A 19,295-nucleotide genomic window follows, 5' to 3' on the forward strand; every position below is an offset into this window, starting at 1 on the left:
AATGATTATCATGATTAACTGTTCTGAATGTATCTTAAATTAATACTTTTCAAATTTTTTATACTCTAATCAAAATGGCCATGGGGAAATATCAATGCTTTATGCAAATCTATGTTTATTATTATAGACTAGAGCATAAAGACAAAATATTTTTGTAAATGTTTTAAAGTATTCATAGTGTTTTAAATTATGCAAATCATCAGGACACAAAATGGAACTTTTGCTATGTTTCCACACGGATGGTTTTAATTGCCGGATGTGTGCTTTGGTGTTTAATTTGAAACTTGGCTCATCAGTAAAACAAATGTTTAGTGATTTAAAACAAAAAAAATCCGGCAGAGTCGCTAATCATTTTTTTTATATCTGAATGAATAAATGTGTGTTGCGTTGACGGTTTAATTTCGCCTCTTTTACATTTATTTATTGATATTTTAAAAAATGGTCAAGCAAAAATGCGCACTCCATGAAACGTGTGTTAATAAAATTAATTCACGTAATTAGCGTGTTAATATTGACGGCCCTAATATTTACATATATATATATATATATATATATATATATATATATATATATATATATATATATATATATATATATATTTATATATATATATATATATATATATATATATATATATATATATATATATATATATATATATATATATATATATATTGCATACAGAGTAAGCTTAGATTCCTATTTTTTCTTAAAACTTTTTTTTTACTTATACACTAATTTTATTTTTACTTTTGTACTTAATAATAAAGGAAGCTGGATGTATTATTACTTTTTCCACTGCTTTAAACTAGCCCACACACACACACATGCTTTAGGAAATCTTCACAGCCTGTAGGAAGCCTATACCTATGATGTCATTTCATTCATGGAACCTCCCCGGTGTAAAACACTTGGTTCTTTTATTTTCTTCTCTGCTCTGCTACTGCTGGAGACGTACTCAACTATGGATTTTAAAGTAATGGGGGAGGAATGTTAGCTAACGTCACACACAACCTCTTTTATTAGGGTCAGCAAGTGGAGACATGGCTAGGGGGGGAAAACACAAAGTGGAAACAGGCCTGGAAAACAAGCCTTCTACTGTATACTGCTGGGCCTGAGATTACCACTGAATGGTAGCCACTGAAGCCAATGTATGGGCTGGTTTACATTCAGTACTAGTTTAAATTTAGCATGTTGATTAGGTAATTTAGGCATAAATGACCAGGGGAACCAGGCAAATATAATCAGAGTCAACCAACCACCTCAACCAAGTTAAAAGCTTAGCTTGAAATTTCAAGTGTTGAATTCTATGAATATCGTCCACTAACCCTCAACAAAGACAATAAAACTTCTGGTCAGTAACTATAATAACTAGGACCCTTTTCTGATTAAGTGTGAAAATGTTTTACGCCAGGACACATGGGTTTTGTTCAGGGGCCCTATAGTGGCATTTTGGTGTGACCAGGATTTAAACTCACAACTCTTGGACCCAAAGTCCAATGCCTTAATCACTAAGCTACCACCTTTAAACAGGAAACAGGAAGTAAGACAAAATATCAGGCTAATGCACCGATTCCACAAAAATTGCTATAATACAATTAATAACACAAGAAACTTATTGAAAACTTTCCACAGTTTTTAGCCTTGTTCCGAAATGAGATAACGGGAGATAACAGGTTAAACTTAAAAGTTAAGATCCACATAATTTCCTTTAGTCTCTATCTTCTGATAGCTAAAGGGTTAGGAATTTAATGCAAAAGAATTGGTGTGCTAATCTGCCTGTGTGCCAAATCTTTAATTCAAGCTTTTATACTTTATCTATACGATTTAACTTTCATTAGTTGTCTGGACCTTGTTGTGAACACCAAAATTTGCAATTAGGCCAATCTGTCAATTATCCTAATATGATTAGCAATAAGTGGGATGGAAGCTTCTCAAATTCCTCATGAAAACACGTGTGTTTCAGTCAGAAAACCACATTGAAGTCCACTGTGAACCCTGAAAGCGCAACAAAGGTTTTCTGCTAGATGAATAAACAGGAAAAGTCAGTGAGTGCTGACAGCTGGAAAGCACTGTTTTTTACTGATAACTCCAGAAATATCACATGGTGGTGGGCAAAAGTTTGGCCTGAGTCAGGGCAATCAGTGTGTTGGAGAATGCAGGAAAATCGGTAAGATACAAGTCAAGAGGTGGTAGCTTTCCAACAATTAAATCGCATGGGTGTAAATGCACATTTTGCAATTCTTGAAAAATATGAATATCTGGCTTACACATTATTGCAATGCTATAGCTTCACTTTAGACTCTCTAAAACAACTCAGCATACTGCCACAAAATCCCACCATTTTTACCCTGATTTGATTATATTGCCATACCAGGAATATGTTGCGCCACAGTTTAGCATGGTTGAGGAAACTGGTAAATGTTAGCACATAAAAATAAGCAAACAACACAAAGTAAAAAAAAATCCACTTTCAGTTTTGGGTCAACTGAGAAAGTATCAAACATTTTTCACATAACAGAATTTATATATAAAATAAAGAAATAAAGGACATTAGACAACCCATTTGTACACTTACATTACATTAACATTTATGGCATTTGGCAAACTCCCTTATTTAGAGCAACTTATAACTGAGCAGGGGAGGGTTAAGGGCCTTGCTCAAGGACCCAGCAGTGGCAGTGGGATTTTATCCTGTGACCTTCCGATCCAAAGTCCAAAACCTTAACCAGTGAGATACCACCTCCCAGTACAGGGACTTTGTACAGAGATTACATTTTCAATCTATTGGTATAAGTAATTTTCGTTTGTTTTTAACATCTACTACAGCCAGCACCAGTCACCACACACACTTCCAGTCTTCACCACTTGCAGTGATTCCTATTCAAATAGTAATCCAAGCATAAGTCGCTTTCAAGGGATTTTGTTGCCGGGCCATTCAGAACAAGAACCTCTTATGTTCTATGGTTGCTGTTAACCAAGCTGTCTGTATTGTGACCCTGCTATACAGCTGTGTAAACTGGGTCACCTTTGGAGGTCATATGAAGTTTCCTCGGGCACCCTGAACCCTGCAACATATGACTCTTACTGACTTATTGCAGATTTACTTCTCCCTATTGTAGATGTTCTAATCCCTTTGGCAGATGTATTACTCCCTACAGCAGAAATACTCATCTTTAATGCTGACATACTAATCCCTACTGCAGACATATTAATCCCTACTGCGTTCAGACATATTAATCTCTACTGCAGACATAACAATCCCTACTGTAGACATATTAATCCCTCCTGCAGACATATTAATCCCTACTGTAGACATACTAATCCCTACTGCAGACATATTAATCTCTACTGCAGACATATCAATCCCTACTGTAGACATATTAATCCCTCCTGCAGACATATTAATCCCTACTGTAGACATACTAATCCCTACTGCAGACATATTAATCTCTACTGCAGACATATTAATCCCTACTGCAGACATATTAATCCTTACTGCAAACATATTAATCCCTACTGTAGACATATTAAACCCTACTGTAGACAAATTAACCCCTACTGTAGACATATTAATTCCTACTGTAGACATATTAATTCCTACTGTAGACATATTAACCCCTACTGTAGACATATTAATTCCTACTGTAGACATATTAACCCCTACTGTAGACATATTAATTCCTACTGTAGACATATTAATCCCTACTGCAGACATATTAATCCCTAGTGTAGACATATTAATCCCTACTGTAGACAAATTAACCCCTACTGTAGACATATTAACTCCTACTGTAGACATAATTCCCTACTACAGACATATTATTTTCACACTGTTTTGCTCTATAATTCTTACATTCTGTAAAACTGCTTTGAGATAATGTCCATTGTGAAAAATACTAATCTCTTCAGTAGATGTGCTAATCCCTGCTGCAGATGTACAAATCCCTGCTGAAGACATTCTACTCCCTAAGACAGCTCTACTACTCTCTACTGCAGATGTACTAATCCCTAATTCAGATGTAAATTTATGCACAGTGATTACAATTCATTCATTCATTCATTCATTCATTCCTTTAATCATTCATTTAATCATTCATTAATTTTCAGGGAGTGCTTTATCTTGGGCAAGGTTGCGGTGGATTTTTAGCCTAACACTGGTCACAAAGTGAGCGGATCCCCATCAACAACCCAAACCCCCCAAACCCCCCACCAACCCCCGATGAGACACCCGACAATTTCAGAGCACCACATTCACACAAGCAGGTCATAAATGTTTTTTAAACAGTGAAAAAAAGGACCAGAGAACCCAGATTTGATCATATTTCAGTAAATGATCATTCAGTTGTCTATTATATAATACTTCAACCATGTTTACAAGAAACAGCTGCAGTTATGACATCGCTTCCTGTGTGCGACTGTTTTTTTTCTACCTGGACAATATCCTTAAATGCGTCTAAAATGTTTTTACTATTTCAACTCTAATACAGATAAAACGATTGAAATAAAAGATATACTGGTATAAAGTTTATAACAATACACACGTATCCACAGTGGGACAAACTACGCAGATTACAGTATGAGGTAATGGCATGTTGAGCGAGACAGACGGAATGATTCATTGCACTGTGGAAACTGTGGTGTGATTCCTTGGGGCAAAAGCCGTTTTTTTCCAGCTATGTAATAAGATGTAAGAATTTGCAGGTAATTCACAGTACCACATTTTTGTGGATTTCAAATGATCAAAAAAGCTAGTGATTAAAAAAAAAATCTTGTAAAATCATCCCTCCATTCCTGTATCGCCTTTTCATTTCAAACTAACTGCTCATTTGTGATGCCTCGTATATATAAAAAGGACTCTATATGATGCACAAGACTGGCATCTTTTATCCCAGAGCAGGTGAAAAGCCTTTTGGGTTCTTTGATCCGCCTGCATTTGCGCTACACTGTGCCAAAAACAACCAATCAATGACCACAGAAGCTTTGGACATAAATATCACCCATTCATAAACGAGGACAAGGTGGAGCCTTTCCGTTTCGGGAAAGCAAACATGATACAAGAGGGGAAACAAAATATTTGTTTGAATAAACCTGACGTGAACAGGAGATACACTGAAACTTCGTCAAGGGAGGAACAGTTGGCATCTGTGGCAAGTTTCTACCTTTCCAGAAGTGTCATTATAGCAGAGATGTGGATATTTAAAGGCCTGTTTGAGGCTGCGATGCTAGAGGAGAGGTAGAGGGTTATACATTTCCCAGAAATTATTCTGAAAATACTCTTGTGGGGTTTTTTGGATGTCCTTTGAAACAAGAATGCGTCTGATCTCCGTCTGCCACGAAGGTCAAAGCAGCCTTCATCTGCTCTGTGTGTGTGTGTCTGCGTATGTGATTTAATTAATAGGATGCTGACAATATATATATATATATATATATATATATATATATATATATATATATATATATATATATATATATATATAGTCAACATTTTAAATGTGTTAAAAGTAATGATTGAAAACAAAAAAGATATTCGGTGCCACCCAGGTTCCCTTTTGAGTCTGGTTCCTCTCAAAGTTTCATCCTTATGCCATCTCCAGGAGTTTTTTCTTGCCACAACTGCCACTGGCTCGCTCATTAGGGATCAACATACAATTATTACGAGCAAACTTACAGCCGTTTTTTTTTTTTTATATACACTCTTTTATATAACTGTATCACCTCTTTATCTGTATAAATCTGCTAAAAGACAATATCCAGTCATACAAGTGCTCTACAAGTAAAAATTTATTAAAATGAATTAAAGTTTAACAACCTAGCAAAGGGGTTTTGCCCTTATCTGTGATATAGACACATCTGATCATTTAGTCCTTCTCTACCTCATACTACAGATTTTTCTTTAGGCCTTCCAGAGATTTTAAAGAAATTCCGTCACATATATTAGATTAGATTAGATTAGATATTTATACTCTGTGTGTGTGTGTGTGTGTGTGTGTGTGTGTGTGTGTGTGTGTTATTTATGCACAAATGCAACTTTGTACTCGAATGCACGGGCTTGTTGCCACTAAAAAGTTAAAGGTTCACTTATTCCCACCAAACAACAACAACAAAAAAAGGGGGAAAGTATAATCAGTATGCACAATTTTGTAGAATCTGTTTAAATGGTCTAAACAGGAAAACAAGACTGACTTGATTAGGATTTTACAGTTTTTTGGCAGACACCCTTAACCAGAAGACTTATTCATATAACTGAGCAGCTGAGGGATAGATGGATGGATAGATAGATAGATAGATAGATAGATAGATAGATAGATAGATAGATAGATAGATAGATAGATAGAACTGGGGGTTAAGGGCCTTGCTCAAGGGTCCCAGCAGTGGGGGGTTTAGTGGGGGTGGGATTTGAACTCCCAACCTTTAGTTTACAACAGTTTAACCGCTGAACTACCACCTACCACACAGGGATGTTATTTAACCTGGAGCGTGTTTTAAAACACAGATCATTGTTTTAAAACGCATCATTTATTAGACCCTCCTCTTGTTTTAGATCATTCCTTCATCCATATATTGAAATTCTCTGATTTTACCTTTAATCATCAGCATTAACTACTCAACAAAAACAGTTACATGTCCCTGATCTTGTCTCCTGTCCCCTGACCTGTGTATTTAAGAGTCTTCAAAGCTCTATGATCCATCAGAATGTGGGATGTGGGGCACTAATAAAATATTGTGCATGTTCTTTAGGGTTCTCTCAAGGATGCAAAACGTGCTAGACCCCAAGAGAAACCAGGCTGTGTAGGATTATTTTCTATTCATCTACCTAAACTATCATCTACCATTTCTTTTTTTTACCTTGAGGTACGCGAGCTGAAGGTAGTGGTATGGGATCCTCCTATTGAAGTCTTGGGTCACATCAGAGCTCACTTTCTGGATGGATGGAGGTCCGAGTTTTCTTTGCAGGCAGTCGTTGAGACATGCTGCTCTCCGCAAAATCGCATCATACAATCGGAGATCGGTGACGGTCGCAGTCGCAGTCGGAGTCCAAATCACATCGAGGTCGTTCTGATCACTGCACTTGAGTCTACAGCGGATCTTGGTGTCTCGCACTCGGGCGAAGTTCTCCAGCGCTTTCTCCATGTACCGCACCACGTCCCCGTAATCGCCGCGTCGTAACGCTTCCACTCCGCGGTCGTAGAGCTCGTCGTAGGGCTCGAGCGTGGCTCCGGACAACAAGGCGAGCGTGCGCGCGACCAGCGCCAGAGCCGCACATGATCCTAGAAAGCCGACGACCATCTTCTGTCCAAAAATAATAGTCTCAGTCTCAGGACCCTAAAGGTGACACGACTGGTTTGGGGGTCACGAGTGTAAGACGCGCACAAGCCCAAGTCGCAGCCCTCTCTGAGTGCTGGATGGTGGTCCCACAACCGGCGACTTTTGGGTCACGTCGCGTCTCCTGTTGAATCAAACGAACTCCTCCCCTAGAAGTAGGAAACATACTACAGCTGTGGACTACACTACTGCACAGTATGCAGTAGGGAAGTATGCGATTTTAATAGGACAAAAACCGTTATATTTCCATATATTCCTTTAATAATTATAGAAGGATTTTGGTGTGGGGGTCACCCAATACCTCTAACTCCAGAGACTCGAGGTCAAACATTACATTTTTTTATTTTATTGATTTGACACCTTTTGCTATTTCATTCAATACCATTTTATTTGTATAACACTTTCAGCAAGGGACATTGTCCCAATGTAGCTTTACAGACTTTATAAACAGTTTATAACATTTGTATTAAAAAAAATATATAATTTATAAGTTTAGTGCCCATAAGTGGTAGTGCAGTTTGTGGCTTTGGCTCAGAAGGTCATGAGTTCAAATCCCAGCCGCACCAAGCTCCTACTCCTGGGCCCATCAGCAAGGCCCTTCACCCCTCCACTAATCAGTTGTATGAATGAGACATAAAAGTCACTCTGAATAAGGAATAATAGCATAAATGTATATAAAATGATCCCTAATGAGCGTGACAGTGAAAAACTCCCTGAGATTTTAAAAAGGTAAAAACCTTGAGAGACTCAAAAGGAACCCGTCCTCATCCAGGTGGCACTGGAAGTCCATTTATTATAGATTTATGATTGATAAGATGGTGATGGCTCCTTATATGCTGAACTGTTCATGCAAACTGCGGTCCTGAGACATTGTAGCAGACCGTTGGTTTTAATTAGAGTCTCTAAATCCATACTCAAAGTTCTTGAGTTTCTCATTGGTCTCTAATTGAAGGGAACTCATCTTGATCGGGATGAATCAGGCACACCTGAAGAGAAGAAAGGGTCACTGATATTTCACGAGCATGTTTAACTCAGCAGAGATAGAGAGGGAGGAAGAAAGAGAGCTGAGTAGAGGTGTGACAGAGTGAAAAAAAAAAAGGATTTCGATATTTTTATTGGTTATATAAAATTTGAATACATTGAACAATGTGATCAGGGTGCAAGACTTGCTATGGCAGCATAACAAAAAGGTAGAGGCAGAAGGTAAAAAAAGACATTCAATGAAAATCAATTAATAATAATCAATTAATAAATATGAACATGAAATAACTTGTATTTGTCAGCAGCAATATAAAGTTGGCATAGTTACTAGAGGTCTTGACAAAACAGATTAGGAAGTATTGATCACATCATAACATCATTACATCATTACATCATTTAAAAAATATTTTACCTGACCTGATTGTCTCTTGAGGCATTGGCAATAAAGCAAGCGCATGACAGTTTTGACAACTTTTGCAGCTCTTGCTGAATAATGGACAATCATGGTACAGAAAATTTCCCCAGGAGGACCTGCAGCGATGTTTGTCTTCAGTTATATCAGATTACATCACATGGAAGGCTTAACATAGCTATACTCTGTTTTTTTTAAAGGTCCTGTGGTATGCAACTACTGTCAACTTCAATAAGAGGGATACGACTAAATGCAACAGTACAATGCACTGATTTTTTTTCTACCACTCTTATAGACATCGCAATTATAATATGGTTATGATTTTATTTATATTATATCAAAAATATATTTTATTTATATGAATATAGTCAACATATTTGGAAAGTATGGAATTACATTTACTCAGGTAACTAAATTTAAGTATTTTTTTGTACTTCTACTTTTTAAATAGTTTTTAAAATCAGTAATTTTACTTTTACTTCAGTATGTTTGGTTTGAATGAATGTACGTAACTACAATGTTAATCATATCCATTACTGAGAAAAAAAATAAAAATAATGCAAGGAAAAAAACTACTGCACTTATTGATGAGCAGAGAACAAACGAACTAAACTCACAAAAAAAGAAATATAGAGACGGACGAGACAGACGCCAGTGATGCAGACACAGCTGAAAGCGAAATTCAGTGGAATCGAAAGTTGTTCAGTGAGTGCACTCACTGTGTGAATTCTCTCATTATCAAAAATTATAACAGAAGAATGTTTTTTTTTGCTGCGAAAGTGTGTATCTCATATTAGACTCAAGTCTATGGACTGTATTGTTGTTGTTGTTATTGCACTTTAATTTCTAAGTGTTTTATTTTTTGAACTACACCAGAAACCCCAACCCTACCTGTTAAAAAGAAGTAACGGTAAATTTGACTCTTTCTACATTTTACTTTTACTTGAGTAGGTTTTTGGACCAGTAACTTTACTTGTACTTAAGAAAGATTTTATTAAAGTAACTACTTTTACTTGAGTAGAATATTTTATTTCTCCTTCCACCTCATGCAGTTAGACAAGATAAGCTTAATGCTTTAAAAAAGAAGTAAGCATTAACAACAATGAGAAAAGGCAACCGATACATTTGCCAAACATGAATGCACCAGAGATTTCATTCTGAATCGAATTCTATGGCACTAAAAAGCAATTGTGATACTACTGTTGATGACGAGTTGCTACAGCTGCAGATCTCTCAGGAGCTTTCGGCAACAACTGATGCCTTTTTTAAACTATGCATGCTGCCAATGACCTTTGCTTGTATTTGTTTTGTTTTTCAGTCAGGAGTCAGAGCTAGCCCATTTTGCAACTCTTCCAGATGAAGAGAATGTGCTGCGGTGCATGCTGAGGAAGATAACTTGATAAATGTTATTCTACAAGAGATTTGGATGTGAATGCAGGACAGAAATTTAAATGTGGTTTATTGTAGGATTATTAAAAGTGTTTTTTTCTACTTTAATAGGCAAAACGCAACATTTTTAATTAATAAATGATAAGCCAATGGAGGCAGTGGCAAGAAAAAAAGTCCCTGAGCTGATAGTATGAAGTAAACCTGGAAGAAACCGGATTTAAATGGAACCCATTCCCATCTGGGTGAATAAGTCCTTCGTTATGGTTGCATCTGTTCGCTGATGGAGACTAAAGCACAAAACCTTAATGGTTCTAAGCCATTGTAGCAGTGCTGTTCCTATTAGCTGCGTTCCAAAGCCAGTTACTAAGTGGAACTATTCACAGTAATCTTGTGACTGCCCGTGAGGAGACCATCTGTCAAGACCAGGACCCAAACTGTAAGGGTGTTTAAGCCATTGATGGGAAAGCGAGATGGGATGCATGCATGGCTTAGTGTTGCTGTCAGGGCTCGGGTTTAAACACTTATTTTTGGGGTAGAAGTCCCCATCATGAACCACGAGAACAATGAAGCAAGGCTGGGAGCAGATAGTTTTTACTGTTGTGGGCCATAGGCATTAGATTAGATTAGATTCATCCACAAGGTACAATGAAGGCTGAGAAAGGAAACAAAAACACATAAACCCAAAGACAATTCCCTCAATGGTAGACAAAACAATTGGGTGAAGAGTGGCTGCAGAACTGGGGTTTTATGTGCTGCAGTCTGATGAGAAGTTAGAATAGAAGGTGTGTTTGCTGATTCAATCATGAAAGAAAGCAAAGTGGACTACCACACACATGGACACACACACAAGCACACAAACAGGAAGAAAGCGAGCAACAAACACAGTGAAATGGGAACCACTGCCTGGACCATGACAAGAAAGGCAATGAAGTGGTCAGTATGTTGTATAACATGTTTACACAAGTAGAAATGATCCAAAGTTCTTGGTCCACACCCTTCAAAGAGTGTTGACTGAAATATGTTCTACAGATTAGATCTTTTTCTTTTTGGGGTTGAGAGCTCTTCCAAATCAGGTAAACATTTATATTGTTAAGGTTTTACAGAGATGCTTTCAAACCTTGAAAAAGAAGCCTTGAGCGCAACCAGATTTAAAATGGAACTCTTTGTCATCTAGATGACACTGAGCGTCCATTCATTATAATTTTATCACTGCTGAGATAATCAGTGGTGGTTCAGTGGTTGAGGTTCTGGTTTACTGATCAAAAGTTCAGCACCACCAAGTTAGCACTGTTCCAACCTTGAGCAAAGCACTTACTGTAGCATGGCTGACTCCAGATTTCAAACAAACTGGAGATATTTGAAAACTCAGGATGTGGTAGCTGAGTGATTAAGGCTCTGGTTTACCGATTGGAAGGTTGGGATTCAAGCCCCACTATTGCCAATCTGCCACTTTTGGGCGATTGATCAAGGCTGTTAACCCTCTGTGCTACAGGGGTGCTGTATCATGTGTAACCCTATGCTCTGACCCCAGCTTTATAATGTTAATGGGAAAAATGGACCTTCACTTCAACTTATCAACTGTTTACTGATGGGCTCATGAATGCAAAATTGTCAATTAAAGTCCTAGGTCAGGGGTGTCCAAGATTTTTTTCCTGAGGGCCACATACAGAATAATATACGAAGGACTGGGCCACTCACTAGACGTGAGGTATACTGTCTCACTTTTAATGCACTAATATTGGTAAAATTAATCAAATGCAGTAAATTACGTCTGATAATTGAACATGCTTGAAGAAAAAAAGGTTCCAATTAATAGATTTTCATTAATTTTTTTTTACAAAAAGGTTGGCAGGTCATTGTCTCAGTGACAGCCTCAGATTGGCATGTCTCTTTGGTTCCACCATTTCTGGTGACCCTCAGCAAATGATTTCTTTGATTGTTTGCTTTGTAGGGGCTCTGGTGCTCAGTAGCTTCACCCAGTGTTAAAACTCAGAAGTACATTTAAGCGCAAATATTATGTGAGGGCCATAGACCATTATAATTTTAGACTTTGTTACAGGCCAATTAAAAATGGATGGTGGGCCGTAGTTTCGACACTTCTGTCCTTAGTCATTGTAGCAATCTGTTTAAATTAATTACAGTCAACATGTATCCAGGTTAATGGGTTTAACCACATCCACAGTAACTTCATGTATCTTCAGATTGTTCATATGGGACCATCCTCAGCAGCAGCTGGTCTCGAAATAAAGAGAACTCCTTCCAGAGGCAGGGATGTCAGGATGAATCAGAAAGAAGAAAGGTATAGGATTGACTGACATGAATTTACAAACAGGTCATTTCCGTTGCCCAAATAAAAACTCCTGCAGGTTGTGCTGCTGATGTGAATGGCACGAAAGTAAGTGTGTGTAGTTGTGATAAGTGTTTGGCAATTAATTGGGTTAATTGACAACAAGTCAGTAGGATGATATGGTATAAATAGTGTTAAATATTAAATCTTAGAAAGGCAGAGTTTCTCAAAAGTAATCATGGGCAGAGTTTCACCAATCTGTGAAAGACTGTGTGTACAAATTGTGGAACAATTTTAGAATAATGTTACTGAACGTCAAATTGGAAAACCATTGAATTTCTCATCACTTACAGTACAAAATATCATTTTATGTACCAAAGAATCTGGAGGAACGATGGCAATAATCAAAAGCCCGTGAACTTCAGGCTCTCAGGCAGCAATGCATTTAAAACAGTCATAATTCTTTAATGGATAATCACTGCATGGGCTCATTAACACCTCCAGAAATCATTGTCTGTGAACACAGTTTGCCATGTCATCCACAAATACTGGGTAAATCTCTATCATGTAAAGAAGAAGGCATACGTGAACATGATCGCCTAGTAGCCAAAGCTCATTTAAACTGTATTGTTGGATGTAAAACTTCTTAATCTTAATGACTTTTTTTCAATTTTTTGGAGATAAAAAATGTTATAAATTGACATCTGATTGTAAAATCTGCAAAAGGAACATATACTGTTGCTCAGGAAAAAGTCTTACAATCAAATAGTTCATTGATTCAAATATATTTTTTTTTTTTTTTTAGAATTTGATTCAGATTAATTAGAATCAGATTTTTAGAATCTGCAATTTGCAATTCTCATAAACCCATATTTTATTCACAATAGGAAGAGAAAACAAATCATTATATCATAACATAGAGATATCATAATAAAGATTTAACCTGCATTTGTGGACGACATGGTAAACTGTGTTCACAGACAATGATTTCTGGAGGTGTTAATGAGCTCATGCAGTGATTTCCATTACAAAATAATGACAGTTTTAAATTTAATGCTGCCTGAGGGCTTCGATCACGAGCATCCAATATGGATTTCCGTGCTTGTACCTTGAGATTTTTCCATATTCTTCTCAACTTTTAATGATATCATGTACCGTAAATGATGAGATATTCAAAGTCTTTATAATTTGATGTTGAGGAACATTATTCTGCAATTGTTCCACAATTCATAGATGCAGTTTTTGCAGATTGGTAATCCCCTACTCATCTTTACTTCTGTAAGGCTCCACCTCTCTAAGATACACTTTTTATACCCATCATCATTCTGACATGTTGTCAATGAACCCAATTAGTTGCATAATGTTCCTCCAGCTGTTTTTAGTAACACTTACTTTCTCCGCCATGTTGCGGCCATCAAATCCAACATTACCTTATTTTATTCTTAGAAATTATTTATTCTTTATTCTTGTTTCAGATTTAAAATTTAGCATGTTTTCTATATTGCAATATAATATAGATTCATAAGATTTGCAAATCATTGCACGTTTTTTTTAAATTATTTATATTTTACTCAATGTCCCGATTTTTTTTTTCAAATTGGGGTTGTATTGAAGGCTTTGTCTCCCTCTTGAGGAAACATTGAGTAAATGCTATCTGAAATCAAATGTTTTCACAGTTTTGTTTCAAGTTTCAAGTTTTATTTGTCATCTGTACAGATATCAGTGACAGTTCTGTACAATGAAATTCTTAATTGAGGCTTCAGGCAAACTAAAGCAAATATTCAATATTAAACATTAAGCAATATAAAACAGAAAGAAGAAAAAGAAGAGAAAAGCAATAACGAGGCATTGAACTGAGTGCACTGGTTCTGAGTTATGAGAATAAAAAAATGTGCATAGTTACAAATGTCTAAAAAAGTCAGTTGGCAGTTGTGGTCTGTGTTGAGACCGTTTTACAGTTCTGATAGTACAGAAAATATTTTATGAGTGCCTTATAGGTTTTGGAATGAATATTCTGGAACTGCCTGCCTGATGGCAGGTTATTAAACAGGTTTATGTGCTGGGATCAGCTGGGATTTTTTTTCGCCTTCCTTAGACATCGTGTGTAGTAGATGACATGTGAGGCTGGAAGTTTATTTCCAGTAATGTGTTCTGCTGCTCTTACAACTCTCTGTAAGGCCCTGCGATCTAGTACTGTGCAGCTGCCATACCAGATGTTCAATCCATTTGAGATGCTTTTAATGGTGCATCTGTAGAGGTTGGTGAGGATTTTGGGGGGGAGGACAAATTTCTTGAGTCTGCGCAGAAAATAGAGTCGATGACGAACTGATTTAACAACTGACGTGGTGCGCAGGGACCAGGAGAGGTGGACACCAAGAAACATGATGCTCTTGACTCTTTCTGCGATGGATCCATCGATGTGTGAAGGGGTATAGTTAACGTTTTGTACCCCATTTTGATGTCTACTATCATCACTTTGGTTGCTATCACTATTGCTGTACATGTTTGCAAAGAATCCACAACTGGTTGTGGTGTGTATGTATGTATATACCGCAAGTGGCTCGGAAGTTCGAAATATCATTTCAAAACAGAGATTGTACAAATATATTTCATAAAAATATATAATATAATAGTATATTATAGGCTTCGTTGACGTTTGAAGCAAAACTACAGCTAAAGGAGAGACCAATGATAGAACTACTATACAGTACAATATAATTTTAAATATCGTTTGCAAAAATATTATTGTCTTAAAGAAAGCATATTTTATATCATTTTATTTTGTGGCCAGAAACGATGTAATGTAGAAGGTGGTAAACATTACACACATCGAAGAATACATTTATTGTAAAGGCTATTGATGAACATACAGTAGCCACAGGTTTTGTGAGCTAATTCACAACTATCTCTCTTAATCTCCCCCTTGACCACTGCCACCATGCCACCACTTGATTGAACACCCATCTGACCCACATCTGTCACCCAAATTCTGGTATCAGACATGACAGATTATATTAAACAACCCGCACTGCTGAAAAAAAAAGCTACACAAACTAGCAAACACACAAAAAATCTAATCTAATCTAATCATTAGACAATCTATATACACACACGAGTTACACAAGGAACACCCCTCATTACAATCTAAGTAGATAACGACAAAGCAGTATTCAGGATTATTCAACAAAACAGGAAGTGACTCTGAAAATGGATTGTGAACTGATATAAAGTGCTGCTAAAATCACATTTAGCATTCGGTCGTTTTTCTAGCATGCAGAAATGCTGATCTCTCTGATTTAAACAAAAGAAAATTAGTTAACATAGTCAATGTTCAAATTCAGAGGCCGTGTAAAAAGGCATTAGTCATTGTCTGTTTATAGTCTGTTTATAAAACAACCATAATGTAGGGCAGAGATGGCAAAAGTACACACATTCTTCACTCCAGTAGAACAACAGATACTCATGTTTTAAAAGACTCTGGTAAAAGTTAAAGTACTGACTGCACTTTTTCATTCAAGTTAAAGTACAGAAGTTTGGGCTCTGCAATATACTTGAGTAAAAAGTCATCTAAGAATCAAAGAGGACAATTATCCTCGGCATGCAGATAAAACTGCGAAGAAGTGGTTCAAATCCCAGTTAAATATCTTCAAATGGTTCATTTAAAGCCCAAACTTTAGATTCAACCTGAGAGAAATTCTGTGTTCACACATATTCACTAAATGCCTTAATCGAATTTGACAGAGCTTGAGAGATTTTTGTTGCTAAGAATACTTAAGCACCAAATACCAGGAAACAGGTGTCCTTGCAACCAAAGCTTGTTCTATAGAGAAAACAATGATCTTGGCTTTCTATTTACAAGGTCATGAGTTCAAATCCCAGCACTACCAATCTGCCACTGCCCGGATTTTGGTCCCTATTTAAAGAGGTGGTATCAAATATTTTCGAGACTAATGGTGCTAACTGGCGCTATGCTGACCACGTGCGTTACAACGTCTGTAATTTCAGCATGGACAACAAAATAAAACCAAGCGCAAACGTAAAATTGTGTAAATCTGCCACAGCGACATTTGACATGGCATACGTTTGACATACTGTACGTCGATGCTGCAATGAGTCGTTCGAGGTATTTTGAGTGGCAAGTTCTTCAAGAGCGGAAGAACATCACTGGAAAACCATGAGAGATCAGGAACACCTTCAATGAACTCAACCCACAAAAAACCATTCAGCCACTTGTGCATGATGATCGGCGGTGAACAATCCACACGATCTCACTACACCCACCCTATTTGCCAGATTTGGCTCCTGTGGACCTTCTTCTTGAAGATAAAGAACCAGCTCAAAGGTCGCAGTTTTTGACACTATTGCGGAGATCCAGCGTGAAACGCAGAAGGTGCTTGACTCGCTTCGAAATGAAGACTTCCAGGACACAGTTCAGAAGTGGCTAGGGAAATAATTTGAAGGTGATAGTGTGTGAACATAGATCAATAAAGCACTTTATTGTAAACAGAGCCAGTCTTGATACCACCTTGTGTAAATGACGTAATTGTAGGTCTGGATATGAATGCGCTTTCCAAATCCCTTAAATGCAAATATTTTATTTATAATTTATATAATAAGTATTGACCCAAAGGTGTGAAATCATCCTACATTCAGAAATTGTACTGAATACATTGTGCACACTTCAATATCATGCAAGTAAAAGCAGATGTTTTGAAAGTCATACAGATAAATAAGCAAAAGCGGTCAAGTCGAAGGTCAATGCTTTCACTCTTTTCATGTGTTTTTAAATGACACTGCTTGAGTACTAGGCAAGGTTTTACTCTTAGTCTGTGCATGTGTGATTTGTGCCTGTCACTCTCAAACCTGTTCGATGTCATTCTTAGTTGGGGAAAAAAGCCTGAGGCACAACGGCCTGCCTTTTTTTTTTTACTTTACACTCTCTCTTTATACAGTATGAGAGCTGTGTATGTTTAAACAAACTACCTGCGTCCACTGATTTTAGCTTAAAACTAAGTTTGCTTGAAAAAACAAAAGCACCACCTCATGAGCGTATTAGTTGAAGGTTCAGTGCAAACTCCGAGATATTTACCAATTTGAAGAAAAGGAAAGTGTCAGAAAATGAAGGAAAATACGATCAAATGTATTTGATGTTTCATCATCAAATTTTATTTCACACATTATCTTATAGTAGGGTCATTGCTCATATGTTTGGCCAGAGATTGCAGTGTAACCTTTAGTTGCTTAGTATTTACACGTGTTTGTTTAGTTTGTTTTCACACACACACACACACACACACACACACACACACACACACACACACACACACACACTTCCCAACCTTTCTAAAGTTTTATGAACTTAGCCGACACACCCAGGTGAGCACCTCTACCGGTTTTTCCTGAAGATGTGCCCAAGGCTGATAGGGGGAAAAAAATAAAGTCAGTCACCTGAATTAAGTTTGAAGTTTTGGAGCTGACTGAGCAGAAGGTGTGTTCTGACTCCTCAATGCTGCTCTTCTTCACATTTGACAGGGTGTTTGCGTTCCAATAGATTGACCATCCACAGACAAAACACCAGCTTTTTAATGATTTTTGTGTATTTATCGAATGATTTTTTTGGGGGGGTGGGATTTCCATGTTTCACCGTAAAGCTTATTCTTCAATCTCAGGTAAGCACTGTGGAGAATCTTCTTGTGCAGGTTTTTTTTACCCCTCATGCAGTCTTTTGTTGGATATTATTACTTATATATGGTATAAAATGTATTACAGGTGTAGATGCAGTGCTGTCTGATACTGATACTGTCTGGACTATTTAATGTTATTTAATTTGGTGTCTACAGTCTATTTTTAACTTCATATAAGATGTAAATCACTTCCAAATGATGTACTGTAAATCTCTAGACTATTTGGTGTTGCATTAAGGCATGTCTACAGTATATCTGGGTAAACTTTCTTGACAAAATCCTCAATTATGCATTAAAAACACTAATAAATTCTAGCCTTTTCAAATTGGTCTCTGAAATCAGCTGATAAAACAGGCCCAAACATGCATCAGACTTTTGTTTGGCTTTGATGCATCATATTCCGAAACAAGGAAAGTCCACTTAAAGATCTATTTATCAGCTTGTCTATAGTGCTTACCAGTATTTCCGTCTTACCGAGTAAATGTTTGTGTTGACATTCCGCTTTTCAAGTATCATTGAAATTGTGCAGGTCATGTGACCCAGGCCTAAAGCCTGAAGACCTGGACTAGCTTGAACAGATTCAGATTGTCAGAGATTCAGATAAAAAATATGAAGTTCCATTATGAAGTGTTGTGCTTTCAGGTGGTGCGACGACGGCGTTTTCTTTCCCATCGCACTGCTGCACACGCCGCTGGGAACCGTGGCTGAAATTCACACAAGGGATTTCAGTCATTGTTTCTGGTAGTGGGCGCAGCAGATGTTCAGCTGAAATGGCGAGTTGCTTTTGAGAGAATGACGTCACACTATCATCATGTCTTGACGAACGAGGAAACTAAATGGCACCCTGTATTGATGTATTAGTGTTATTTCGAATGATAATGGTTGTTGTTTTGTTGTATTATTGTTTTTATTCAATTATGGCTAAGAAGGTTGAATAAATTTGAAAGTCGGTCATGCTGTGTTTTGAGGGTTATTTCTGGATTTACTCATTTGTGTTTAAAAAAGTATCAAATGTTGATACTTTTAACACTTTATAACTGGTTTCTGATCTGAGGTGCTTGAGGTAAAAAATATAGCTATATACAGAACCCAAAGTATTAATTGATTAGCAAGGTTAGTATCTTTTCAAAAATGTTTTGTTGCTCATGTCATCACTTTTCAACCAGATGAGGATGGGTTCCCTTTAAAATCTGGTTCCTCTGAAGATTTCTTCCTT

The 19,295-nt window shown here is 37.1% G+C and overlaps 1 protein-coding gene and 1 long non-coding RNA gene across 2 annotated transcripts in view; one reads left to right on the plus strand and one right to left on the minus strand.

Moving 5' to 3' along the window:
- p3h2 (prolyl 3-hydroxylase 2) overlaps window positions 1-7,468 on the minus strand; it is a 31,404-nt gene extending 23,936 nt beyond the window's left edge. Inside the window, exon 1 of the mRNA XM_046858266.1 lies at window positions 6,850-7,468. Within this exon, the coding sequence (XP_046714222.1) occupies window positions 6,850-7,290 (441 nt within the window). The 5' untranslated portion in view covers window positions 7,291-7,468. The remainder of the gene's footprint in view (window positions 1-6,849) is intronic.
- A 10,405-nt stretch (window positions 7,469-17,873) lies between these two features.
- LOC124391491 lies at window positions 17,874-19,031 on the plus strand. Its single transcript, XR_006926987.1, has 2 exons — window positions 17,874-18,064; window positions 18,722-19,031. It is a non-coding gene; the product is annotated as an uncharacterized LOC124391491 (long non-coding RNA).
- Window positions 19,032-19,295: the final 264 nt, after the last annotated feature.

The sequence above is a fragment of the Silurus meridionalis genome, chromosome 9 (genome assembly GCF_014805685.1).
Source record: "Silurus meridionalis isolate SWU-2019-XX chromosome 9, ASM1480568v1, whole genome shotgun sequence".
Taxonomy (NCBI): Eukaryota; Metazoa; Chordata; class Actinopteri; order Siluriformes; family Siluridae; genus Silurus; species Silurus meridionalis.